At 40.6% G+C, this 27,562-nt stretch overlaps 2 protein-coding genes across 2 annotated transcripts; one reads left to right on the forward strand and one right to left on the reverse strand.

Annotated features, from left to right (window-relative positions):
* Positions 1-939: 939 nt before the first annotated feature.
* LOC132335176 (radial spoke head 10 homolog B-like) lies at positions 940-15,425 on the forward strand. The gene is made up of 19 exons (XM_059861453.1): positions 940-1,867; positions 2,604-2,679; positions 2,901-2,969; positions 3,171-3,344; positions 3,888-3,973; positions 4,590-4,710; positions 5,511-5,687; positions 6,359-6,500; positions 6,966-7,087; positions 7,552-7,738; positions 8,407-8,515; positions 8,600-8,679; positions 8,779-8,927; positions 9,713-9,820; positions 10,848-11,021; positions 12,214-12,262; positions 12,784-12,894; positions 13,978-14,173; positions 14,599-15,425. The coding sequence occupies exons 1-19, from the start codon at positions 1,599-1,601 to the stop codon at positions 14,864-14,866; spliced, it is 2,667 nt and encodes an 888-aa protein (XP_059717436.1). The 5' UTR covers positions 940-1,598; the 3' UTR covers positions 14,867-15,425.
* CCZ1 (CCZ1 homolog, vacuolar protein trafficking and biogenesis associated) lies at positions 15,092-27,478 on the reverse strand. The gene is made up of 15 exons (XM_059861454.1): positions 27,265-27,478; positions 25,564-25,661; positions 25,344-25,437; positions 25,172-25,246; positions 24,115-24,162; positions 23,763-23,846; positions 21,615-21,790; positions 21,306-21,387; positions 21,092-21,153; positions 20,480-20,591; positions 19,858-19,891; positions 19,384-19,501; positions 17,707-17,865; positions 16,537-16,664; positions 15,092-15,440 (listed from the first exon to the last, which is right to left on the reverse strand). The coding sequence occupies exons 1-15, from the start codon at positions 27,361-27,363 to the stop codon at positions 15,385-15,387; spliced, it is 1,425 nt and encodes a 474-aa protein (XP_059717437.1). The 5' UTR covers positions 27,364-27,478; the 3' UTR covers positions 15,092-15,384.
* Between the last annotated feature and the right edge of the window lie 84 nt (positions 27,479-27,562).

The raw sequence follows: 27,562 nt of genomic DNA on the forward strand, positions 1-27,562 counted from the left end.
TCTCGGTACAATCAAAACAGGTAGAAAACGGTCTATTTGAATAAGAAACCATTAAAACAGGTCGTTACGCTCTTCCAGTTCTAGCTGGCCAAGGCAAGACCAAGATTTGACCCAAGAAATCTGTGTTTGTGGATTATGTTCTCTTCACGCTCCATTTGCCGCTGATGGAGCTGTGGCCATGATGCTGCTGCTGTTCCTCCAGTCCGCGCTGCTTCTCCGAGCAATATGGCAGAGCCGTTCCCATGGTACCCGGCACGGCAGTGTCCAGGAACCTCCAGCAAATTGTCCGTGTTCGTGTGGAGCCGCGGTTCTGCAGCCCTGCTCTGCCGGGGCGGGAGCCAGCCCGGCCGGGCCTGGGCCCGCGGCGGCGGCGTTGTTACGGCTACGGCAGCGCTGCCGCACTGCGCCTGCGCGGGAGAGAGGGGCTCGGCGCCGGCCAGGTTCCGCAGCCCCTCAGCCGGGGCTCGGTTAAAGGCTCGGCGCCGGCCAGGTCCCACCGCCCCTCAGACAGGGCTCGGTTAAGGGCTCGGCACCGGCCAGGTCCCACCGCCCCTCAGCGGGGCTAGGCTCCGGTCAGGTCCCGCCGCCCCCTCAGCCGGGGCTCGGTTAAGGACTCGGCACTGGCCAGGTCCTGCCGCCCCTCAGCCAGGGCTCAGTTAAGGGCTAGGCTCCGGTAAGGTCCCGCCGCACCCTCAGCCGGGGCTCGGTAAGGGCTCGGCACCGGTCCGGTTCCGCTGCCCCTCAGTCAGGGCTCGATAAGGGCTCGGCACCGGCCAGGTCCCGCCGCCCCTCAGTCGGGGCTCGGTAAAGGGCTCGGCACCGACCAGGTCCCGCCGCCCCTCAGTCGGGGCTCGGTAAGGGCTCGGCACCAGCCCGGCCCCGCCGCTCCTCGCTCGGGTGCCGGTTGAGGCTGTCCGTGCCAGGCCTCGCCGTTGCGGCACTCTCAGGTTGGGTTGTTGCACTACCAAGCGGCGATACCCGGCTGCGATGGGATTGCAGCTGTGCAGGCAGTCCTGTAACCTTCAGGTGTCTTTCAACTGGCAAAATGACTACAAGGTTTGGTGGTTATGCTGTGCTGTGGTTCAGTCTGCACCTCTTAACTTGGAAGCAGATTAAATCAATAATAGTAGTGCAGGTGTAACTTCCCAGTACTTGCCCAATGCACATCTTTGAGAAATGGCTTTCAGCTTTTCAATGTAATTAAATCTAATAGCTGAAAACCGGGTAAAGATGGAGATCTCTGTGTGGGAAAAGTAAGTCTAATGATAACACTTCCATCACAGTGGTTTTGATGGAAGACTTGGAGGTAATTTACAGACATTGCTCCCTGTTAACCTTGTGGCCTGCCTGCTGCAAGCTGACACCACTGGCTTGAGGAATTGCTGTTACAGAGATTACTTTAATACATGCATTTATAATAATCACAGAAATACTGGCGTTTGGGGGTTTTTTGACTTGGTTTTTTTTTTTTTTTTTTTTTGGTAGTTGTCTGTGTTTTGGGTTTTTTAACTAATTTATGGGTTAAAAATATGTACATTAGACAGAAATAAATTTTCATTTTTCATAAGGGAAGTACACATTGAGACAATTCAGTAGCTATGATAAAAGGCAAGAAGAAAGATGTCAGGAAGAAAGATGCTAAGAAAGATGGTAAGAAGTCAGCTGTTGAGAAGTCAGAAGAATCTCTAGAAACCCCAACTGAAAGTAGCTTAACAACGCTGGGAGATTTGCGGAGTGACTCACTGAGTGAAGAAACTCTGGCAGTTCCAGAGGCACCAGATAAAGAACCAGAGGTAGAGGAACCACCAGTCCCTCCTGTTACCCCATTCTATGAAGAGCCTGTTCTTGCTCAAGTGATTATAAAAAGGTACACTTGTTACAAATACAGCAGTGATGTCAAGAACTCTCATTTAAGTATCTCTACTGTAGCCAGTGTCATACAAACACTGATTGGAAGCAGAGAATCAGGTTATTCAGCCCTAGTAGCAGTGGCACCTTAGGAGATGTACATGTGGAATTCTGCTGCCTTCTTGCATCCTAGAGTGCTGCTGCTGCTCTCTGTCTGCCAAAACCCTCATTCTTTTAGCTTGTTCACCTTCAGTGAAGTTTTATTGAAGTATACAGATCACTGGTGAAGGAAAATATATCATGTGATCTTAGTTGTTGCTGCTTTTAATGATTAAAGCTGCTCATATCTCTTCAGAATGTCCTAAACTGAGGAAGCAGTTGAACAGCAATGTTAACAAAATCCTTTAGTATTTCAATATGATATTTATATGTAATGTGTCATATGCCAGCATTCCTGACTGTAAGGTAGAAAATACTACCAATGTGGGTTTTTTTCTTAATTGAAGGAAATATGGGTCTGAGGCAACACAACAATTATGTGGAATGTTTCAAGGAAGTTTCAAAAAATTGAAAATTTTCTTGTTGTTCATTATTCTACACAAGATGCACCAGCTGACCTGTGTGTAGACCACGGTAAATCAAAGGTCATTTATGATCATTTATACGATCATTTATGTGATTTTATGGTCGTTTATGTGATTTAGATCTATTGGCAGTGACTTGGGATCTTCATCTTTAGTTTGTTTTCTTTGTAGCTATGAAGGTGAACAAGTTAAGGAATTCTATGAGGGTGAAGGATTTATATGTTTTGCGGGAGGAAATACATACAAGGTGAGTGTATAAATTTTAAAAAAGTAGCAGAGTAAGTTCTCTCTCTAGAGCCCTGAGAAGCATTGAAAGCTCTGTTTAGTTTCTGGCATTAAAACTCTTGATTTGAAACTAGTAGTTGGAGGGGAGTTAATGTGTCATTCTTTTAAAATCTTACAGTCAATGCAGGCTTCAGCTGGGGTAAGAGTAAATCTGCAAATGATGCTATTCTCTTCATTTTGAAGGGTCTGTTTTCTGAAGGGCGTATGAATGGAGAAGGGACTTACACGTGGGCTGATGGAGTAAAGTATGAGGTAAAGTCCTATTTAAGTTATAACTGAACACGGTGCACCCAGTTAGATGTCAAATTGAAGGAAAGTAGATAAGTTGCAGTAAGTGGTACAGTACAGGTGGCAGCTGCAGAGCTGTGGTAGTGATTTCAGTTACAAGCCTGACTTGTTCCAGGCTGGGAAACAGAGAGTCTTAGATTTTAATGTTGTAATTTAATCTTTCAGGGAACATTTGTTAAGAATGTGCCAACGCATAATGGCCGTTATACCTGGAATGATGGCAGTGTTTATGAAGGATCAATCCAAGATGGACTTAGGCATGGATATGGAGTTTTCAGGAGTGGTACTCATCCAATTTCTTACATTGGTTATTGGTGCAATGGCAAAAGACATGGAAAGGTCAGTAAGAGCTAAATGAGAGCACTGGCTTGGGTGATTCCTTCAGGAACAGCAAGTGTTACTGTGCAAAGGTTTTGCAAAAGTGTTTTGTTCTGTTGTGTGGTCTTATGCTTGTAGAGATTTGTTTTTCCTAGGGAGCTTTTCTGAGGCTGTGAATACAGTTAATGCTGTAGACTACTGTTGGAAGTAAAAGACTGAATGGGTCAGAAAACTTATCTACCTCAGATTGAGTACTGTAATTAAGATGCTAAGGTTAGCTCTCTCAAAGTATTTCCAAGAGGTTTGAAAAAACTGTGGGCTTTGATGTAATGTAATAGGATTTTTCTTTTGAACATTTGGCGTTTTCTAAGGTCTCACCTAATATTAATCAAAAGAGCTTGCTTTCTTTATTTGATTCTATCCCTTCAGTTGCTTTCAGAACAGCGAGTCAAAGTGACCCTAAGTATTAGAATGTGATTACAAGCATCATATCATTTGTATGTGGTGTTTTATTCAGGTAGATGAAGATTTAGGTGTTTAAACTGACTATGCTCTTTGTTCCAGGGTACAATTTATTATGATCAGGAACAGACCTCCTGGTATGCAGGTGATTGGGTAAACAATGTCAGAGAAGGATGGGGATTCAGACGGTAAATATGATAACACTTGTTCTTACCATCAACATTTTTCATTTTTTGTATTATGTTGCAGATTCTTGTGTTGTTTAAAGTGGGTACAAATGCTGTCATTTCATAGTAGTGTGTACCTTCTGCAGTGGAATAAAAAATGTAAAAAGTGCTTTATGATAACAAGACAGACCTTTAGAAGTTCATTTTTACGTGCAGTATTTCTACTGACCATTCACACAAAAGAATAGCTTAAGACAAAGTCCCAAATCAGCTTTGGTAAACCACAATTCAGTATTGAAAAACAAATGCACTTGATTGATTTGAGCAAATAAAGCTGCCTTATGAATAAATGACTTATCTGTAGAATTATATAAACAAGTATTGTTAATAGCTATGGCAAAGACTTTTTGGGAAAAAGAGCTGGTTAATACTTTGAGTGATTTCTAAATTAAAAATTGGAGGTATACAGTGGCTACAATAAAACCTCTGTGTCCATGTCATAGTGAGTTAATTTTCAATTTAATGCTTATATTTAGCCTTAATAAATTATAAATTTATTAGCAATGAGGTTTCACATAAACATTTCATAAGATCAGCACAGAATTTAGTATGAATTAACTTTTATTGCTTTTTGCAGCTACAGATCTGGAAATACGTATTTTGGTCAGTGGAAGAAAAATCTACGACATGGACATGGAAAAATGATATGGCTGACAGATAATCAAGAGTATGAAGGAGAGTGGGAGTGTGGCTTGCAGGTATGAACTTCTTCCCCAGACACCCTTCTTTAGTTCAGCATCTGTCCACTACTCTACAGGAAAGCTAAACAGGGAGTTTCGTGCAATATCAAAGGAGCTTTGTACGATTTTTGCCAGTTGAGTTTGTCAGTTGAGATAACAAAAACATGTTCTTTATTGTAAAATGATTCTTATGTTAGCAATATTCAAATTGTTAAAGGATTTTGATTTAGTCTTATAAAATCAAAATTTCATTCCCTAGTGGAAAATATAGACATTTTTCAATTAAAAAAAAAAGTTAAAGAAGTGTTTGTGACTTAGCTTGAGCTATGACTTCAGCAGTAGGTATATGTGGCAGTTTATTTCTGTGTCGCCTGTAAAATACTAGACCACACTGTTCCCTCTTGGGAAAGTTTTATGATGGGAGACAATTTTGTGGCATTTTCAGTTCCTTCCATTTATTATTCTGTTTCAAAAAGAAGGTGAGTTACTTGCTCTGTCTTTTCACTCTGCTTAAAATTGTCAAGGAGTCCAGTTTGTGGACCATCCTGGCTCTGTGGCATGGTGTTCCTCACCTGGCTGTCCAGCACTACAGGAGAAGGATTCGGGGAGGAAGGGTGGGTATCTTTAGGAGTCCTTGTTGGTAGAGCTTGCTCAAGTGTGTGTTGATGCAGTGCATCCTCTGGGTGCTTCTCCCATGCACCTTTGTAGGATCTAGTTCTGTCCCTGCTTTGAAGTGCTGCAGCCATCAGCTGGGGGCTTTTATTTCAGAGAATTGCCAAAGTCTTGATCTGTTTTTTAAACACACCATTTTTTTTCAGCACGGTTCTGGCATTCACTCATGGCTTTTGAAGAGAATGGAAACATCTAAGTATTCTCTATGGAATGAATATTCAGGGGATTTTGTAAAAGGGGAGCGCCATGGACATGGGACATTTCTTTATTCTGATGGAACAGTGTACAGTGGAGAATGGGTGCATAATAAGAAGCATGGCAAGGTGAGTATTGTCAGAACCACAGACACCAGCAGAGCAAACTGTTCTGCTCTAAGTGGATCTCTAGATTTCTGTACAGCAAACTACATTCAGTTTGCAGTGTGGATGGACTCCCCACACAAAGGGCAGAGAGTCCACTGAAGGCAGTTGGCGTCCTTCCAAGGACACAGGCTGACTCTGTGATTAGATATGTTTTAGGTATACAAAGACATACATTTCACTGTGGAGATTTTCAGTTCAATAGGTGCATCTTGAATTTTGCAGTGGTTGGTCAGAATTTCACACTTCCAGTGTGAGCTAATGCATTTCAAGCTGTCCTTGCACAGAGAAGTTCTTAAAACCTCTCATAAAAAAGACTTTTGAAAAAACTCTGTTTTTTCAGTGTGGAGTGCCACATATACAACCTAAGGAGTACAAACAAGTCTTTCTATATGGGGAGAAAATACTTTTCAAAATAAAACAGATAGGTAGTCCTTTATCCTAACAGTGTCCCTATTTAATAGGTGACAAAATGCATTATAAAAGATGGTAGGAAAAATTATTTTGCTGTATTTTATTTCATATGTTGCATTTTAGCCAGGATTCTGAAAAGGAAATTTGACTGAGAGAATTAGTGGTTTAGGGTTTTTATAAATCTTTGTTTTATATTTATATTATAATTAATCTGTCTGTAGGGCATCTTTGTCTTCAAGAATGGTCTTAGTTTTGAAGGAGAGTTCATAAATGATCGTCACGTGGAAAGTCCTGCTCGTCAAGGGTCTGCTGTGAAAGCCAAGGACCAGAGAGCCACTAGCCCAGGAAGGCATTTTGGCACTAGTGAGCAGCTTAACAAAACAAATTTCACTTAGTTCACATTTTGTTGTTCCATTTTACTATAATATGAAACGGTTTGTACATACTCAAGGACCAGCCATATTTCTTCAAAGAATTTAGATAGAAATGGGAGTCATGGCTCTTGCTTCCATGCTGTGTTTGCTGTGAGTGACACTTGGAGTGAAGTGGCACATCCACACCACATCTTGTAATGAATGGAACTGTTGTGTGAAAGTTTTACAGCTTTTTTAATGTCTGCATTTCCTTTTGGTTAGGGGTTGATTTCATAGAATCAATTGCTCTTCAGTTGTTCTGCTGTTGCTTGTGAAATCTCTACTTCTTACTGTGAAGGAATCTATTGTTCCAAGTCGGTAATATAAGAAGGAATAACACAAATTTTGTTTTTCTGTGTGTGTCTATATTAAGCTTTGTTTTAGTTTGTTCTAACTTATTTTATTTGCTTGGTAGAAAGGACCAGAATCATTAATGCCTCAGGAGAGATTTTTGTTCTGGGATCAGATATTGATCTGGATTTATCATCACTGCTTGCCTCGTTCCCAAGGGAAGACAGAGAGACCGAATCGCAACAAGTACAAGTCTGCTGTTTGATACTTTCTGTTTTCCCCTGTATTGTGTTTCATAGTATTTGATTTCTGGTTTATTTGTGCTAAAGTAACTCTTTCTATTAAACAATTATTTGAAAATCTGAAAGCTGTGAAAACAGAAAAGCAAAAAGAATGAATAGACAGTATTCATTGCCTCTTCTGAGCTTCCACTAAAAAAGGCCAAAAAAATAGGTTAACATATCTGGAAAGGCATGGAGCAACCAGCTTTAGCTACTCTGAGGTTTGTCTGCTGACAGAGGATGATTTGTTTTAACAGTCACTAAAACCCTGAGTTGAAGCATTACTTTTGAGTAGTGCTTTTGTGAACTCTTAGCCAGGGATATGCTAAGTTGCAAGGTCAAATAATTATCTGCCCAGTTACAGGATCAATACAAACTGGTCTCTTCTTGCTTTGAGATGATGCTGAAAACATATCCTGCTTTATTTAGGTACAATTGGCTGTGTTGAGGCATATTTCAAAATTGAGAAAAGCCTACTACTTCTACAGTACCTTAGGCTGTGCTACTTCTGACAGCACTTGCAGCCTGACTATGCTGCAGTTTTGGAGGTTTCTGAAGGACTGCAATTTTCATCTCTCCTCCGTAACTCTCGCTGAAATAGATCGACTGTTGAGAGGTTTGTATTCCTGGTGAGCAGGGTAAGATGTGGAGAGTTGGAGTGGCAAGTTCTCCTGGCAGCTCAGCTCTGGGAGTTAGGTGGTCTTGAGTCAGTACCTCTGTGTCTGTGAGTTCTCAGTGGATCAATTTACACTTCTCTGGCAAGAAAATACAAAATTAAAATACAACATAAAAAATTGCACTGAGCTGCCATCTGTTCAAAATATGTATTCACCCCTGGTCTTGCCATTACTATTTAAGAGAGAGAGAATTTTGAGAGAGAAGTAGGAGAAACAATTTTTTTTTTTTCAGTGTTCTTAACTTTGGTTTGCATGTAATATTTTTTTGTCTTCCATAGAGACAGTTAATCAATCAAATCCCTTTAGACTTGCACTGTCCTTGGTATGTGACGGGTTTAACTCCAACTTTGAAACCTCTTTTATTTCTGTATATGCTGAGTGGATGCATTTCTAGAAAGAGAATTGTCCTAGATCCAACTACAGGTGGACAGTTCTCCCTTGAAATTTGTTTGGAAGTGCTGCATTGTCTGGTGTGACTCTTCTGGGAGTGTTGTTACACTGTGATAGGTGCAGATGGAGAGGATAAGAAGGGCTGACAAATCAATATGCCTAGAAGCATTTTAATATACATGAGAACAGTAGAAATTTGTTTTTTTTAAATTTTCAGGTCATCAATCACCTGAGGACATACATGATCCAAGTGATATATTACTGTTCAGAACATTTGTATCCTACCTTGTTCACCTGGCATTTCATATCTATCATGAAAAGTACAAGTAAGTTTCATCTTTTAGTGAAAATTATTTCGGTGTAATCAGTTTGAATCTTCCCAGACAAGAGTATTTTTGTTTAAACTGTAGAGATGAAGTTCCTCATCTGGAGAAGTGTTTCTCAGAAATGATGTCCAGGAATGTTCTGCCCTCTGCCTGTTTAGTCCAAGGTAAGCAATGCTATTTCTTCTCTGCAGAATTCATTAATTAGTATCACATGCATGGCAGTTTTATTGTTAATGTTATTTTTTCCCAATTCATTTTGAAAGGTATCTTATATTCAAGTGAAGAATTCTCAGCTTTTGCCATGAGCTACCTTGAGAAATGCTGGGAAATATATGGAGATTTTTGTAGCCCATGTCCCAGACCTCCATTTGACTCCACAGTGAAGCTGAGGCAATTCCTCTGGATGTTGAATGTAATAATCTAATTTTGTTTTGTTTTGTGTGATTAGATGTGCTTTCTTTGTTCAGTTAATATGAGCCTTTTAAAATAGTCCCTGTGGGCTTCTGCACAGTTGAAAATGTGGGAGTGAGGTTATTTGTGCAAATTCTCCAAGGAGCAGTAAAGGAACAGTTGTTCTACTGTTATCTACTGTTATTTATGCACTTTTTCAGGATTTGAATTGTAATTTTTTACTCTTATCAAATCCTAGACAAATGTGTTTAAGGGAATATAAATATTTTTTCTGATTCCCCACTGTGTCCCTCTGCCCCATCTATAGAAAGTATATATGAACATGTCTTATTGTTAGAACTCAAAGACTAACAGCTATTGAAATAACACCATAAACCGTTTCAATAATGTATTTAATACAAGAAGAGCATGAGATTCTTTACTAAAATTCAGTGATTTGGGGACAGATCAAGATTACTTTGAAGGTAGAGAACAACTCCCCCTGATATGCCTAGGGTTTGGGTGCTTTACTTTATAAATCTGAGCAATTTTTTCATGAAGAAAAGATTGGATGGCAAAACTGTAATTTTTTTGTATTTTTGTTTATGAGCTTTCTCAAGTTCTTTTGTAACACTGCTTTTGCAGTCTGGGGAAAATTCCCATTGGCTTCAACAGGACTAGAATTTCTGCTGTTAAGTAATTAAGTGGAAGTATCATTTGAAACTACTAGAAATTTTGGCAAAGGCTTAAAAGGGAGGTGGGGCACGCCTTAAGTGCTGTTAACATGTGATATTTATTCTTACCCAGGATTTTAAACTTCTCAGTGAACAATTAACTGCTCCAAGAGTTCTGGGAATATTTGTCAAAGTTGGTGCCTCCGTACCTGGCATCCATGGTGTCAACCTGGAGCTGGAGGTTTGTATGGAAAATAAACCATAGTTCGTTGCTACAGGAACAGTTAAAATTGCTTTTAAGAACTGCTGTGAATGCTGTCCTTCCTGTCCTGCTGAAGCAGGAGGAAAATGGATTAATTTATTAAAAAAAACAGAGTAAAACTCGAGCCTCTATTTGTCTTCCTTTTTTCTGCTTATATCTTTTAGTTTAGCTCATGTACTTCTATGTTTTTCTTAAGTTCCTCATTTTAGCACAGTCTCAGCGTACTTGACCATTCAGAAAGGTCCTTAGGAGTGCCATAATCCATGCAAGGAAGTCTCCTTTCCAGTGGAGTGCTGGCAGTGATAGTTCTGTCCTTGGGGAGCTGCCTGACAGTATGGATCTGCAGTGATCACAGAGGGATTAATCACTGCACTGAGGCTGTTAAGGTGGAACAGTAATTAAGATGTGAACCCACTGAGCCTGAAAATCTGGTGATGCAAGAAACCTGATTAGTGACATGTGAGGTGCTGCCACCTCAGTGACTGTAGAAGACTCTTGTGCTACCTGAGAACTGGCCTAGTATAGAGGGTTTTCACCCTTCAAGAATTAACTCTTGCTTAGCAACAGTCTCTGGAATTTGTTCTAAACAGGATCTGATAAACTGAACACACAGTGCAAGTCTTACTATGGAATCCATTATGAACCCACTCTTGATGTTTCTAGCAGCATCCCATGTAATTAAAATATGATGTTTTAGGTAATAGCTGTGGTTGTGAGTTACTTGTTAGAGAAATTTCTCATAGCTCCAGATGCAATGAAAATCAGTGCAGTGCTTTAGGTCAGTATGACTTGTATAAAGTGTAACACATCCTATTCTCTCCTGAATTTTTTGAGCTTTGTCTGTTTTCAGTTTTTCTTCAGAAAAAGGGATGTTTGACTAGATAAATGAAGCCAGGGGGACTTCACTACCACTTCTGAGTTCTCTGCTTGCTCAGGTACATAGGCCTGTTAACAAGGAGATTTTGTAAAAATGAACTAATTTACCACTGCCTTTCTTTTACTCTAGATGGTTTTTCTGGAATTTTTTGAAGCTCTTCTTGAATGTGCCTTGGTGTATGTTACTGAGGATATGATCCTGAAGAAAGAAGCTCAAGATAATGAGAAAAGAAGTAGCTTTGAAATCAAGGAGCTCTCCAAGAAAACCTCAGCTGCCTCTCTCACGGAACATTCTGCACCCCAGGTAAAGTTGATGCAGCCCTGTTCCATGTTATTATGTGTCCACTGAGAGAGTGAAGTCTGGCCCTGAAAATGTTCTGTTTCCTGACCATGGAAACCAATTTTCCCTTCTTGCATAAACAAATACTCGATTGGGTCCTTCTGCTTTTGCTGTTTGTTGGTACCTTAAATTTTAACAGCAATGTTGACAGTTGTAACATATTTGCACATTTTCCTAGATAACTGTAAATACACATAGAGTACTTCTGAGGGGGAACTGACAGATTGGTTGGCTGGTGAAAGATATGTCTCTTCTGCATTAAGCTGACTGTCTAAAATTGTCCTGTAAAAATGGCATTGCAGTTGTTGTATGCAGCAAGCCTTGCTGTTTGCCTGCAGTTGAGCTGTCCTCTTTTTCTTTTTCCTAAACTTCAGAATAAGGACTTTGTAGATTGTGAGATGCTGCCTGTGACACTGGTGCAATTTGTATATACAGAGTAGTTGAAGACATGAATTAGAATTGTTATTATTGGGAATTATACACAAGATGAAAGTATTTTTATTAATTCAAGGAGTATTCACAAACATAATTTCACAGCCTCTGTGAGCCAGTAGTGCCACTGTACACCACCACTTCCCATTCTTTAGCCAGTTGTTCCCACCCTGTGCACTCATTCCCTTGTAGCATCACTGCAAGCAGTGACACAGTTGCATAGTGAAGTGGTCCAGTTAAAAAAGAAAAGAAAAAGAAAAAAAATCTTAATTTAAATGTTCTGAGGCTAAAATTTCATTAGTGCAGCAGAAGTATAATTGCTACCGACATAAATGATGGCATTTCCAAGGCAGCTGAGCTCTACACTCAGGAGCAGATGAACAATAGATGAACAATATGTAGAGCAATATGTAAGAACAGAGGAACAGGTCAAAAACCAGGAGCTTTCATTTTCTGTAGTGCTGTCTTTCCCTAGCTCTGAAATAGGATAATCCTACTTGCCTGGCTGGTATCGAAGGTAAAGTGTTACCTGGAAATACTTGAAAAGTATTGAAACACTCCTGCAATAGAAATATCTTGAGATAAGCATGATTGCAGAATGCATTTGGCTGGCAGAATGCTTTGGAGAATGGAAGTTGCATGACTCAAAGGGACTTGGGATTTCACTTTGTGATTTGAACACAGGCCCAGACATTTACTAAACTGAATTTAAACTTCTTGCCAGCCACCAAGACCTTATGAAGACACAGATCCTGCTCAATCTTCTCTACTGGGTGAGTACTGTATAAAGTAGCTATAAAACTATGAAATGGCTTGAGGAGATTTACTTTTTCTGCAGCTTTCAAAATAATTAAACAGGAGCTGATCATGGAAACAGGTGATGTATTGCAGTTACAGAGGGCAGCTCCATTCAGTTTGGCAATTACAACAAAGTTTATGTTTAGCTTTCCATACCTGCTGTACACAGATGCCTGGGCAAGTTGGAATTCCTAAATTTTCTATGCTTTTTAATTAGAAGCTATCACTTTTTCCTTAAAAACATCTTCAAAGGCTTTTTAAATCTTAATTCATCCTGTTCTGTCCCACTCATGTGGGCATGGAAACAGGAGCTTGAACTCTGCGTTGTGCCTTCATTAGAAACAAACTTTTCATCATTTCAGAAGTATTTTAGCCACAGGTCTGACTTTCAGGGCAGATGACAACCTGTATTTGTTTGTGCTGAAGGTCAAACTTGGAACTTCATGTGCAGGATTAAAGGCTGATTAATTTTAATTTTCCTTCTTTGCAATATCAGAAACTCTTCTCTCATTTCCCATAACTCCTGGAGAAAGCAAAGATGATGTGTCATTGCCCAACAAGGATGTAAAAGAAGAACAAGATTCCTGTCCAGAAAAGGAATTGATAGGTAAAACAATCCTACTGTTTTAAGACTTAACACACACACACAGAAATCTCTTGTAGCTCTTGAATTTTTATTTGTATAGGCAGATTTCAGCTTGTCACAAGAGGGCAGTAAATGAGCATTAATTCTGGAGGAAGTTTTTTTTTTTTTTCAAAATTTAAAATTTTTTTAAAATAAAATAAAACTTCATAATTAAATAAGACTTTTTTTAAATACTAACTTACAAATTTTCCCCAATTTTAAAATGCTACATTTTATTTGCAGGGCATCTATAAGCTGTAATTTGTATTTACTCTATGAGAAGCTCAAGCTGCAAGCCTGTCTGTGGAGTGTCTTGGACAAATAAAATGTATTACTGCCATGTCCTGCTGCTTCTACTTAAAATAAGAATTATTATTAGTGGTGTGCCACCATTAGCTGGGCTAAGATGCCTTATGTTAGGACAGGCCAATATTCAGGCAGAAGAGATGTTCAGTAGGAGCACTTTGGTATGTTGAGGGTTGTAGTTTTCTGTACCACCTTCCTTCCAGCTGGTTAGCAGATCTCATCTGGGTTGGTTTTTGTGTTTGTTAAATGTTTTCTGCTGCTACAGAACTCAAATCCAAGGACAGAGGTAGACAAGGATCTTTGTGTGGTCATCAGCTCTTTTGCTGAAATCTGAGGGGTGAAATGTTACCTGTCTGAGAAACTGTTTGTTCAGGGCCCATCACCTGGGCCTGGCCTGTTTCCTGACATGACAAGGGACACACCTCTGTCCTTTCAGGTGGTCAGGTTTGTTCATCCCTTCCCCCATGCACAGGAGTCACAGATACTGAACTGTCATCAAGTTACTGCAGAAGACTCTTATCACAGGATTAAAGGGAAGAGTTCATTGTCTTTTTGTGCCATTCCCAGGGCCAAGTCACTGAAGCCTCAGAACAGGGCCACCCCTGTTCAGTTCAAAGTGTCGCACACCTTTCATCCTCTGCACCATGCAGAAGCCAGGCCTTCCCTTTGCAGAGGGTCAGAGCTGAAATATTGTAGTCCAAAACACGTTTGAAATAGAAGTGCCCTGCTAAATAAACATGTTTAATTTACATCTTGCAGATGAAGCAAAAGAAGATAAAGATGAACAAAAGGCGCTGTTTCGTTTCTGGATGTGTCAGGTGGAAGTCTTTCTCACAACTAAGTTGTTCCCTGCTTTTGAGCGTGAAATAGTGCTGAGAGATAAAATAAAAGAACAAAAACCCCAGGATGCTGAATTAGCTGAGCTGAGAAAGATCCAGGCTGAGGAGCTGGAAAGGTGAGTGTTGAATCTTGTCTGGCAGTACTGTTATCCTTTATTTTCGACTAGCAAAATTATTGAAAATGAGAAGTGTGTTCAAGAGAGTAATACAGCATACTATAGCTGGAAAACAAACTCACACAGGTTTTATTAGTAATATACAGAATGTAACTCATGTGCTTTCTGCTGCTGGCTGGAGTAACAAATACAGGCTGCTTTCAGGTTACAAACTTAGCTCTGGTATTTCCTAGCACTTGGTTCTTGCTCTGTGCAAAGGCAGTTAAGACATATTTGGACTTGAGGGGGTAATTAGAGACTTTCTGCTTCTCTACACTGTGGCAGTTTATGCTGCTCATACCATGACTAGAGCTGGAGTTGCTTAGCCAGTGGAAACCTGTGTCCCTTCCCTTACAGTACCTTAAATTCAAATTTTGTTCATGCAGACTTATTGCTGAAAAAGAAGAAGAAGAAGAGGCAAGAAGGCAAGAAGCAGCTGCATTAAAGGAGAGTGTCAGGCTCAGGGAACGAGCCTCATCATCTTGGGAGAAACTCCTCTCCTGGAGAAGTCTCCAGCTGAAAAAAGAGGCCTCCAAGAGAGAATCCTCGCCAACAAAAAGAGGCTCACAAGGCAGCGAGCCTAAGGAGGAAGAGGCAGAGAAGGCAGCACCCACAGGTACCAAGGCAACTGCTGACAAAAAGAAAAAGAAATAAATCCTCTGCTGGGATCTGCTGAAGCTTCAAGCAAGTACTCTTCAAATAAGGGAAAAAAAAACCCAACCAAACCAAAGCAACCCCAGAAGACCCACACTTGTAGGAAGCTGTAAGGATGGCTCAACTGTAATCACAAGACTTGCTGGTTTCAGAGGGAGCAGTCTTTTACAGCAGAGTTTTGGGTAAACTAGCAGGAAGTTACACAATGCAAATGAACACAGGTGCTTCTAAAGTGTAACAATTATTAGTTTTATTTTTCAGCAAAATATTCACATAACATATCAGAATGGAATGGTACAGATGAGTTCAGACTGGTTTTTAATTAGTTTGCACATAAACATTTTTAAAATTTAAAAATTTTATGGTCAGAGTTTACAGATTTTAGTAGAAATTTTGATTCTTACAAAGCAAGTATTGCTTTACTATTGTCATTATTCCAGTCAATAATATGACTAATAACTTCTCATGTTGAACAAGTGCCTGACATTGACATCTTCAATAAATCAGCCCTTTGCAGATCAATCCAAGAAGAAAATATTATTAAACTGTGTTGCACAAAGTTTCTTCACTTCTTCTGTTAAAAAAAAAAAAACAACCAAAAAAACCTCATCAGTACTGTATCTTACAGAAACCTCCTCAAGAAAAACCCTGGGGATTGTCATGGAGATTATAATAAAATTCAAACAGAACAAGCCCTAAGAGTTTCTAATGTAGAAATACATGTAATATTACTCTCTCGTCAGTAGGAGAAAGTAAAGTCTGATGTTCCCTCTGTCTGAAAGTGGTTTAAGTGTAAATGATGGGCCTCTCATCAAACACTGCAACAGCAGCAGACTTGGCTTAACATATATGATAACCCCTTTTTCAGAGAAAGGAGGAATTAGGATATTTTGTTACAGTAAATCAAGTCTGCAAAACTTTTGCTTTGTGTTATTTGGTAGACTGATAAACTTCCTAGGTTTATCAGGCACAGAAACACTCACTGTTTCTCTATAGTAGCTTTGATGCTGAAAGACAGTTACAGAGATTGCCAAGTTACACAACTCATTCCTCCTTTTAAAATGTAGGTTGCTAGGCTTTGGTCCTGGCAAGGTATTAATTCTTCCCCATTGTCTAAGGGAAAGATGTGCTGACAGGAGCAGATTGCCTCCTATTAGAATGGAGAGCCCTAGCATTGCTGCAAGATTCAAACAGATTTTTAGAGAAATAGCAATGTAAAAGCCTATTGCATCTTCATGTTAATTCTCACTCTTAGTCCTAGTAAATCATTCTCAAAACCATGTGAGAAACAAGACAGCGATGGATGAGGATCACTGACAGGACAGCCACAATGTAAGTAACTAACCCTGGATCACTGACAAATAGATGTAAATATTTTCATCTCTCATCTGTAATACACTTTTTTAATTACACCTACACTAAGCTCACAGTGCTGTCCTCTGTTATTTGAAGGAGGAAGAATGACTGATTAATAATTAAGAATGCCTGCTGAATATTTATGCTGTCCTTTCACAGCTGGTAGTAGGCAGACCAAAACCTTAGGCAAACTCACCAGCTCCATCAAAGATCAGTCCCTCTCTAGACTTCTCATGAGATGGGTTGTATTACTTCTCTAGGGACATGCATTTTAGGAATAACTATATGCAAAGGTAATAAGAAACAATCCTTACCATTAACTTCAATCAGATTTACATTTTTTTGATTCAAAATAACATATAGTTCTCGCTGGTCAGACTTTTTCCCAACTACCCAGTAATCACTCATTGCCTTCACAATAATTTCCTCATCTTCATCAACTCTGAAAGAAGTTTTAACAATTAAAGAAGGTGGCAGCAAATTCATCTTCAACGACTTTATCTGTTATCATTAGGACAGCTCAATGTCAGAAATTGTGGTTGTACAGTATCAAAGAAAATATGAGTTCTAACTTGGCCATCATTCAGTCCAGGTCAAAGGCTTCAGAAATGGCTGCTTAGGACATGCCCAAATGTGTCAATCAGTAATTTTTTCATTGGCCAAACACTGCAGTGAAAACACTGAAGAAAGCACCTCTCCTCCCTTCTGGTAAGGACACACTTCACAGAATGAGGATTTGCTCCACAGGGACTGAATACTGAAAGCTGGAGCTGGGTTGGTGATACTAAGCTTTCACAGAACTGTTAAACCTAGACCTAAACTATGTTCAACAACTGGATATCTTCTATATAGCTGTCCCTAACCCAGTACTTCCATAATATGATGAATATATAGAAAAAAATGGAAACCTTGTCCTTAAGCATAACAGAGAAACAGCTTGTTGCTAAGTAGAGCTAGGGGCATCCCAATCATTCAGCATTGTCACGTTCTTTCTTCACTTTTATAGTGACAGAGGGTCTCTTCCACCTTGCAGTATGATACCCATTGACAAGAAGCCACTTATCTTCTCTATCAGCAGGGCTGCAGTAACTGCAAGGTTTGCATTTCATCCATTGTCTCATCCCTACAAGCCACCAGCTGTGTCAGGGCAGACATGACACAGGCAGAAGCAGGTGTCCCTGTCCTTTACACTGCTTTCCCAGATTAGACAGATTCTTGTGCTTCCCATCCCATTTTCTATGACTGCTCTGAAGCCTCCAGTAGATGAGATATTTTCTTCGATAGAGGCCCTGGCCCTCTTTTAATTTTTTGTTTGAAAGGACACTAGAAGTTTTTTTTTTAAGATGGACTACTTCTAACCAGCACAAAATACAAACATGAGCAGCCAGCCATCAACAAGAAGACTGGAAAGTGCCACTCCTTTGCAAAGAAAAAAAATCTGCTTGACAGTAGGAGCTACAGACTATTTAGCAGTCAAGCATTACCTAGAGAAGTCACTGTTGATGTCACCGAGAATCTTCATGAGGTCAGGGTGAACAGATGCAAGTGATACGCTGGGTGTTTTCCTCATGTGAATGGTACTTTTCTCTGCCAGGTTCATGTGATTGAAATAGATAAACTTAAATTGAGGTTCCTTCTCAGCCCTAGGAAGATTTAAAAAGAAAAAAAAAAGTGATTTGTGAATACCAACATGCTCTATAAGCACAGGCTTTCCAGAGACTGGGTAGTGAGCCAGTGCAAAGCTAACTTTCACAGCCTGGACTTATCTTCACATTGAAGAGACTTGTGGGATTGAAATTCATTTTAACACAGATTAAAAAAAAACAAAAGACAACCAAGCCTGTAGAACAGCCAGTATTTCCCCTTCTGCCACTCAGGCTGCCAGTAAACACACACAGGGGAGTCTGAAGGCCTTGCCCCACTTCAGAGTAGTAATTAATTTGCATTTTTCTAATGAGCTGTTTTTTCCTGGCCCCATTTTGTTCCTGCTGCTCTCCCTTATGCCAGTCAAAGCTGATTTGAATGGATCCTGGGTCTTTGAGCAAAAAGTCATCTTCTATTCATGTTTTTGTTATTTGTTACAACCAAGAGAACAAACTCTTTCTTGATCCAGGCAATTAGATTTCCCCCCACATTATTTGTGTGGGCCAAGCAAGAGACTATTTTCAAACTCCTGCCTTGGCAGTCTTCCTCCATTTCCTTTTTTACAAAGTTAATAATAAAAACCTAGAGCTGTAATTTTTTGTAGAAGTCACAACACATTCAGACTGACCAAAAACTGGCTGCAGCAACTGGTACTTGAGGCAATGCATTATTTAGAAGCAGGAGATACTGTGATGACACCACTCACCTTAGCAAACAACCAGATACCCCTGCTCTCTGTCACCCACATGCATTAGTGTCAAGGAACTGTATCATGTTTTCAGGACACCATGGCATTAAACTTTTAAAGAGTTAAAGCTGCCAAAGCCAGTCCCAGATGATATTTAAAAACCCCAAGTTTAATGATTTAGTAGATTGGCACAATTTCAAGCACATCCTATTCTATCCGGTGCGATTTTGCTGATTTGGGATGGTACCACTGACTGGGTTCACTCACACACCTAGCTTTGGTTGAATTCCTTTTATGTTGCCATATGGGATACTGCTCTTGCTTCCCCAACTAATAAATCTATCAAAAAATAAATGGAATTTTATTGCAATTCAGCTGGAGTTCTAAGTGAGGGATATTTTCTAAAGCATTAGCATCCTTTTTCTTTTGACTGTTTTTTGCCCCTCAAGTAATTACCTTAGTCTTGCAAAATAGAAAAATAAAAGACCTTTTTTCCTCACCTACTATACATGGCAACACTTCAAGAAGCAGTAATTCTGGAAAAGTCCTCAGTGGTAAAGCTTCCACTGCAACTTACTGACTAAAATTCCCATTTCAGCCAGACAATAAACATTTGTTCCTAAATTAGTAACATCTATTGTTACTTCAGGGAGACCCAAATATGCAATAACATGGACTTTATAAACACTTAAGAGGCAGAAAGGAGACAAGCACTGCTTTAAGTACACCATTAACGCTTTCAAAATTTGGGCTTGTGTTATCATTATTTAAGCAGTTCATTTAACCTAACTTTGCACCAACTAATGAGGAAAAGAAGTGTGGTACAAACCCTGATATTCTCTTGTTGATGTTGTATTGTTCACATATGTCTGATGCCAACACCGTGAGCTGAGGCCCAACAATGCTGTCCAGTTTTCTGCAAAACTCCAGCGTGGGTGGAATTGAAGCTGTGTCAGGCAGAGGAAAAGGAGAGGTGAGATTCTCTGCCCACAGCTGAAGGTACAGTTTCTGTAGTTGTTTTCTTTAAACATCAGCAAGAGTCCAAGGACAAATTTCTCCCACAATTAAAACCTCAGGGGGGATTTTATATATAGCTAACTGAAGCAGTATTTAGTAATTTTATTGTGTAAAATGAGTTACTTGAAGCACTGGAACAAAGATAAAAGACTGATAAAAGCACTCATGAAAAAGAGACTCAAATAACAAATTAATGTGAGTGTTTTTCAAGAGTAAAACAAGCTGCATGTCAAAGTATTTTACATATAAAAGTCTTGGCAAATAATTGACGCTAATAGGTGCTTACCATCAATCATAAAGCAGACAGCTGCACTCATTGCCTGGAACAAAACAAAAGCAAAAAAGCCATTTACAACAGATTACTTTCACTAACTCAAATAAATGACAGTACTTAGAGAGGTCACACACAGGTGAGAAGAGATTTAAAGATCTTTTTTAAAGGTAACACTTCAATAGGATAACCTTTTTGCAGTCCTGCACAACACAGGTTAGCTATGATTTTAAAGTTCAGCTATGATTTTAAAATTCAGTTACCTGTTTAAGTTGCAGGGGAAAGATAAAACTTGGTAAAAATGGACTTTATACAAAGATATCTGCAAGAAACTCCCATTTAACTTAAGAACAAAATATTTTTTATATTTTTTATCCCATATAAAGCAGGGCATGAAATCACTTAAAGCAACTGAAGGCTGGTATTTTGTTTTAATAAAACAAAATAATTGTTGTGTACAGGGTACAGGAGAGGGGAAAAGAGAATTCAGGCTTTAAAGCTTATTGCTAGAAATGCCAGTTTTCTGTCTCTTATAATGCACCTTTCTATACAATTCCTAAGTACTTCACATCATTGTCACCTTCACTGCATAGAGATTCCTAATTCTGTGGAGTAATTGCAGAGGAAACTGTAATACCTTATAAACAATTAAGTGAAGCTCTTCGTAAGTGTCATCAGTGTTAACAAATATTTTGGGGAAACGGCATTTTGTTTCTGGATCATTAAGATTTAAAGGTCCAGTAAGAAACCTAGAAAATAATTCAACAGGTCAGATGTGATGAATACTTGTATTTCAGTTTCTTGAATTTAAAAGATGTTCTCCAAACCTGCAATTAGGAGTTCTCATGATTAAGGATCCAAACCCACAATTATGCAAAACAATGATGCCCACTTGCTTAAGTACAGAATTCCTCACTGACATGCAGAGTACAGAGGAAGAACAAATAGATAAATCCTAGATTAAACCTACACCTTTGTCTGGAGTGTTTGACTGAAAAGAAATGACTGGAACACCTCCCAGATTTGTCATACAGTGCATTAAGAACACTGGGAAGAAAAATAAACATGCAATAATGTTAATGAAGCATTTTCTCTTTTCCAAGGGTCAAGTTTTACATTGCAGCAACTACTGTGCAACACTCTGGAATGAACTGTGTGTGGAATATGTATTCAAAACACACACACTCCTCCCAAATGTTCTGCCCTAAGGGGAAGAAGCAGTAGATGGTGACAGTAAAACAAGACCTACCTTCCATAGTGTTGGAGATTTCCTGGCATTTCAGCCCGTATTGGTGAATCTCTTCCCGCTAACTGAGGGGAAAAAGAACATACAGGAAAAACAGCTTAGAGACAGAGAGAAGAGAGAATGCTCTTTGGTATTTTAGCCTTTAGTACCAGATCAACAGGAAGAAAATACCAAAAACACCCAACTACCTTGCCCTCAAAACCCCCAGCCCAGCTACCTCAGGCTCCATGTGCCTTGGAAACAGAGATGTCGTGAGATATTTGTACAAAATTCTCATGTCATCTTGCTCCAGTCCACTCCTAGAACATTGTGGGGAAAAAGAAGCAAATTATGTTTGTGCTGCAGTTCAGATCACACATTTTCCTCTAACTAGCTCAGACCAATGCCTTTCTTACTGAATGGTAGCCTGACTCATGTTTTCTCATTTTCATCCAACTCTGTCACTAATTTAAAAGCAGCTCTATGATGGCACTTACTCATAGGATTAGAAATTGAAGAAACACAAAAGAATTACTGAAGTACCTACCAGATAAGCTGGTCATTGTAGAGAAATGCAGTGTACTTTACTATATTTAGGCTTTCTTCCATCCTGTTAATAAATGACTGAATTTTCAAGTAAGTCATTTTATCCAGTGGAAAGAAGCTGATTCCACAAAACACATCCAGCAGATCACAAGACTGTAAGTGCAGTGTCTGCAAGTACTGAGAGAACAACGACAGTTGGCTTTTAGAATTCAGAAAACTGCCACGGTGTAGATTCAAATGACAAATTTGACTCTAATCTCCAACAATCCAGACTAAAAAAGAAAAAACAGTCCTTCCAGTGCTACTTGTCTGACTCACTCATTCATGTGGGGACAGACTTTTTACTAAGGGTTGCAGTGACAAGGGGTTTGGACTGAAGGAAGCTCAATTTCTGTTACACATGGGAAAGTAGTTTTTTACAATGAAGATGCTCACACAGGGGCACAGCTTGCCCAGAGAGGTGGTGACTGCCCCATCCCTGGAAACATTCACAGCCAGTCTGGACAAAGCTCTGAGCAATCTGATCTAGTTGAAGAAGTCTGCTTATAGCAGGGGTTGGCCTAGATGACCTTTTTAAGGGTACCTTCCAACCCAAACCACTCTGTGATTCCATGTGTGAGTGCATGAATGTGATTCCAGGTGTCACTTCGCTCTTATTTAATCATTATGAAAACAGCTTTTAATGAAAATGTTCAAGATCTTTTGAGAGTATAAGCAAGCAAAGCCTATCTTCCTGATATTTAATTTCAGATTCAGTTGTAGAAATAGGAACAGATGCTTTCAATGTGTAATGGAATAAATAATTTCCATTATTCACTTTCTTGATAGACTGTAACCTTCAACAAGACATTTCAAATGCTCTGTCAAGTGGTCTGTGGAAGATGCTTTATCCAATGGCTCCCTCTACAGACACTTCACATTACAGAATGCCCACAAGAAATACAGACCAACAGGGTGACAGGGCTCTGTCACAGCTTGTGAGTCTCTCTGTTTAAGCAAAAAAAATGTATTACTTTCTTTTTTGCAAAGGTCTGCTTTTAATTTAGTCTGGACAGTAGCACACACCAGCTCATCATGGTACTCCTTGTGCCAGTGGTGTTTATTCTGGAATCTACCACAAGTCTTACAAAAAACAAGCAAGACCCTCCCAAAATCCACAAGCCAAGCCTGTACTTTTATTTACACTGTCACAACATTGTGCCATTCTAAAAATCTGTTAAAAGAACAAAATTTTAAACACCCTTACACAGTGTCTACAGTCCATCACTATCACAGATCTCAATACCACAAAAGTACAAACTGCTGACAGCAGTCCTGTTTCCTTGCTTGCAAACAAGAAAAATGGGGGCAGGTACTTTTCAAGTGTGATGAAACTTTTCATGTAGGAACTCAAAATTCTGCCAGATGAGACTACTCAGTCAGTTACTTTATGTGAAAAATAGGTTTTGCCTTTTATCCTTTCACTAAAACATCAGCTATGAAATGACAGTCTGAAGACTACTTATAATGCATGCAATATTTCCTGAAGCCTTCTTAAGATTGGCTACTAATTCCACATAGTGGGTGGAGTAGGGGGGAGAACTTAAAAAATTCATCTATTCACTATTTCACAGTACAGGAGGACTTTAAGCTTGTGCATGCAGGAGATTCCACAGAATCTCCAGTCCTGGATGTTTTCAGGTCTCAACCACCCAAAGCACTGGGCAGGAGAGTTTAAATTCAGTGCTACCCTGCTTTGAGTAGGAGGCTGAACTGGATGACCTCCTCAAATTCCTTCTAACCTCAATGAATCTTCAACAGCCACTCCAATAGGTCTGTACAAACTGTTATCACAGTAACAAATTCAAACATTAAAGCAGAACTTTGAAAGAAGGAACACAATTCCATCAGAAAAAAGATCCAACATTTAGTTGGATCCAGGTGTTCCATCAAGTCACAACCACACTTGTGGTTCAACTCCACTTAAAGAAGCTACTCTGTCAGAAAAAGCAGGAAGTGTTTGACAAAATGACTAACCACATACTTTGTGTTGACTCTACATCCTTTCCACTGCCTATGTTTTATAGTCAGGTTGCTGCCACTTTTTCTTTTTTTTGTGTTTTATTTCCAGTGTAGAATCACAGTATGTGCCTGAAAAATGAGGTCTTACCCGATGAAAGAATTTCTCTAGTCTCTCCTTTAGCACTTTCACACCCCCATCTTCCATGGCTCTCAGGAATGTGCCATTGAAAAGCTAACAATTTAAAGAGAAAAATAATCAGTTAATTGGGTAATCATTTACAGTAATTTCTTGTAACTTGATTATGAATATAGATTACAACATAACTCCCATTCCTTAACATATTCCAAATCAATCCAAATGTATCCCTTCTTTACTGAAAAAACATTTAGATTTGCAGAGTTCAGGTACATATGGCAGCAGAGGCAAGAATTTATGTGTGACTGAAGTATCTCATACTCTTGTCTTGTAAAAGGCCTTGGGCCCCCAGTGTTAACCCTACCTTGTACATGCTGTAGCACTGCTGGAGGACTGAACTATAAACCTTGTCCTGCAGGAAAGAGAGCAGCACATCAGTAGGTGCAGAGGCAGAATTACAAGAATTTTGGCTGAGCTACACATAACATGTGTTTTCAAAGAGCCAGCAAAGACACAAATCAGAGAAATCAAGCTCTGAAAAGTTAAATGGCATTTTCAGTCAGCATCTAGAAATGTCTCTGTACTTATAAAGTATGATTTCAATAAAGGGAGTCCCTTCCCCCATCCCATTTAGTACCAAAAGCACCTTCAGAACTCATGCCAAGGATTCCAGTTACAAACAGTGCCCTTCCCTGAGGCCAGTGGTCAGTGAAAATGATCTTCTTTCTGCTGGCTCTCTCTTCATCCAAATCAAAGGCTGAAGAATGTGGGACACTACAGCAGGTTTTATGGGGCTGAGATCTTAACCCAGATCAAAAAAAGGCTATTTTATCTGGCAAAATAGAGCCCCTAGGACTCCAATCCTTTTGTTAGGACACAGAGAGGAACAAAAGTAATGCACACTGTAATGAGCAGGGGCATCCCTGTTCCCACCCTGCCAAATACCCTTCCTGTAAACAACTGAACAGACATAATGATTCTGCAGCTTGGACAAGAAATCCCATCATAATTATGAGCTTTTTTGATTTTCCAGATTATTAGTAAATATTACTAGCAGTCTTAAGAAAGTAGTGACATGTATACTGGCACCTAATAAAAATACATAGATTTAAGAACTTAATTAAACAAACAGATCCTAAGAAATATTCACCTACTCCAAGCTAAAAGTCTCACAGCTGTATATTTCACCAGTGTTTATTGAATGATCTTGAACTGTTCTCTGGATAGTTCTCTATCTTGTGCTCTCCTTTAAATTTTACTGAAAAGTACTTTGCCCTTTTTCCATTTATGAAGATAGGTAAAGATACATTAAAATCAATTTGACAGCAGTTCAAGAAGAATTAAATGAAGATATTTCTGGATGGAAGTACTCTCAAAAATACAACATAACTCATTAAAAAAAAAGGAAAGTTCATTATTACCAGCAATTCTTCTTCCTGATATTCATAGACTGGCTTTCCATCTTTGTGTTTTTCTATGATGGGATTCCTTACAACCTAGGAAGTGGAACAGGCTGGTATTAGACAATGCAGAATGCATTGAGAACATTGCAGGATGGTGTTTTAGGAATATGCATATCACGTGCATAAGTACCATGACCATCCAGAAATTTTCTTCAGGTTCATGGAAAAACTGTCTATTCTTCTGTGTATGTAAGGATTTTGCAGGTTTTGTTGGGCTAAAGGTCCTGGAAAGAAAACACATAAGTAGATATAGATATTTATGCACACTCACAAGAAGAAGACATCTAACTGAGATATTTAAAACCCAGCACTTGTGCCAAAACAATCACCCATGCAATCAGAATTCCTACCTCGTGAACTGCACTATAGCTTCACACAGCCCCACATTTCTAATTTTTTCATTCTTTTCTACTTCATTTGGGTGATAGAAGAGAATCTTCTTTTCTTCCTAAAATTTGAAAAAAAAATCTAAGCAAATGCATTTTAATGAAATCAAAGAATATTGAGTTCATGGTTTGCCTGTTTTTTAATCCCTTAATAACCTAGGCAGAATTTTATTTTGTACCAAAATGGGCTTCTGTAATAACGGGTAAAAGGTATATTAGGCACACTTAAGCAGTCAATCATCCCATGATATGTCAAAGGACTTTGTAAATTGAAGGCTATTGAAATCACAGGCCCCAGTTCCTTCTGGGCCTGTTCAAAGCAAGGCAAGCTTCAAAGCCAGCTCAAAGCATGACAAGCTTCAAAGGCAGCTCAGATTGCTCCAGGCCTTGTCCAGTCATCTGTTCAATACCTCCAGAGATGAGAATCCCACAACTTTCCAGCCCAGCTCTGATGTTAGATCACTTCACCGAGAAGATTTTTTTTTTCTATCTCATCAGAATTTCCCTCTATCCATCCTCATTCTTTCACTTCAAGAACGAAACTCCATCATGTACTGCCAACCTTCAGGCAGGTGAGACTGCCCTCTGCCCCCTTTCCACATTGTCTCTCCTCCAGGCTGCACGAATGCAGTTATGAAAGGCTCTTCTGGTACGCCACAGACTGCACCCCTGACTGACTCAGGGGTTCTCCACTAGGCTATTTCAGCTTGCCAGTATTTTTCCTACTCTGGGAATCCCTGGAAGAACACAGCACCCACTGTGCTAGACAGAGGGAAAGCATTGGCTTGGCCGGACCTGCTGAGCCACCCTCCCTCCCTCCCACAGCCACAAGCGCTCACTGCTGATTCACGTAGGACCTGCTGTTCACAGGCTCCCTGGTCCTGTTTTGCAGAGCTGCTCGCAACCAGTCCACCCCGATCCGCCACGGTGAGACAGATTATTCCACCCCACACACGGGGCTTTGCTGAGCTCCACGAGGCTCCTGCCGGCCCAGTCCCCAGCTCGCTGGGGGTGCCTCAGAACCGCACCTCATCCTCCACCGGAACAACAGCTTCCCCCGGTCCGGAGTCACCCGGAGCGTGCTGAGGGCACGCTCAGCCTCCCCAGCCTGTCACTGTTCCGTATGTAAGTACACTGCTCTGTTCAGAAACTATTAAAGCTGAGCATGAACCACACAACACGCCGTTACCTAAAGCTAGAGACTAGAGCTTCTTGACTCTCCTTACTAAGGGACGCAATGGCGAATAAACACTAGCAGTAACTTGACTGTAACTACGTTAAACAGTAACCTTTCTACCATATTGTAGCTACGTCGAGAAAGATTTTTAGACAAAGTTAAAGCATCAGTAAAACAGTTGCTGACTGTCCAGCTCCCCATCTACAACATGCGCCCGGCTGCTGACAACACCTCTGGTTACTGTTTCTTTCGGTGTGAAGCAGTGACAGACCCCAATGGGGGCGGCAGTCGTCCCCGGCCCCGCGGGTACCCAAATGCCAGGTAGGGATGTGGCGGCCGCGGGCCGGGAAAGCCGCAGCTGCGACCGCCTTTGTCCGGGTCCGCTCCGCAGGGACTGCGCCGAGTCCACACACGGCGCGGCCCGGCCTCGGGCACGGAGGGACCGCCGCGCCTTCCCCGCATCCCCGGGCGCGACATCCCCCCGGTACCTCTCCCTCTTTGGGCCCCAGCTTGGGGTTGTAGATGAAGAAACTGAGAAGGGTCGGAGCGAGCTGCTTCTCCTGGCCGGCCGCTCCCGCCGCCGCCATCCTGAGCCTGGGGCCGGCAGCCGCCAGACACCATCGGGGATCGGCCCGAGGCCGCCGCGGCACCGGCCCCGCCGCGCTTCCAGCGGCCCCGGCCCGGCCGCGGTTCCGCCTCTGCGCCCCGGAAGCGCAGCAGCGGCCGGGAAGCGCTCCCGGCCCGGGCGCCCCGCAGCGCCCCCAACGGCGGCCGCGGGAACGGCGG

The sequence above is a fragment of the Haemorhous mexicanus genome, chromosome 17 (assembly GCF_027477595.1).
Source record: "Haemorhous mexicanus isolate bHaeMex1 chromosome 17, bHaeMex1.pri, whole genome shotgun sequence".
Classification (NCBI taxonomy): Eukaryota; Metazoa; Chordata; class Aves; order Passeriformes; family Fringillidae; genus Haemorhous; species Haemorhous mexicanus.

Bases quoted from the DNA above. Each gene is read 5' to 3' on its own strand.
- LOC132335176 (XM_059861453.1), top strand. From the start codon at position 1,599: ATGATAAAAGGCAAGAAGAAAGATGTCAGGAAGAAAGATGCTAAGAAA. The intron at 2,680-2,900 runs GTGAGTGTATAA...TTCATTTTGAAG, and splicing joins CGGGAGGAAATACATACAAG to GGTCTGTTTTCTGAAGGGCG. The intron at 5,688-6,358 runs GTGAGTATTGTC...ATCTGTCTGTAG, and splicing joins ATAATAAGAAGCATGGCAAG to GGCATCTTTGTCTTCAAGAA.
- CCZ1 (XM_059861454.1), bottom strand. From the start codon at position 27,363: ATGGCGGCGGCGGGAGCGGCCGGCCAGGAGAAGCAGCTCGCTCCGACC. The intron at 25,247-25,343 runs GTACTTATGCAC...TCCACTTCCTAG, and splicing joins AAAATTTCTGGATGGTCATG to GTTGTAAGGAATCCCATCAT. The intron at 21,791-23,762 runs GTAAGACCTCAT...TTGTTCTCTCAG, and splicing joins TAGAGAAATTCTTTCATCGG to TACTTGCAGACACTGCACTT.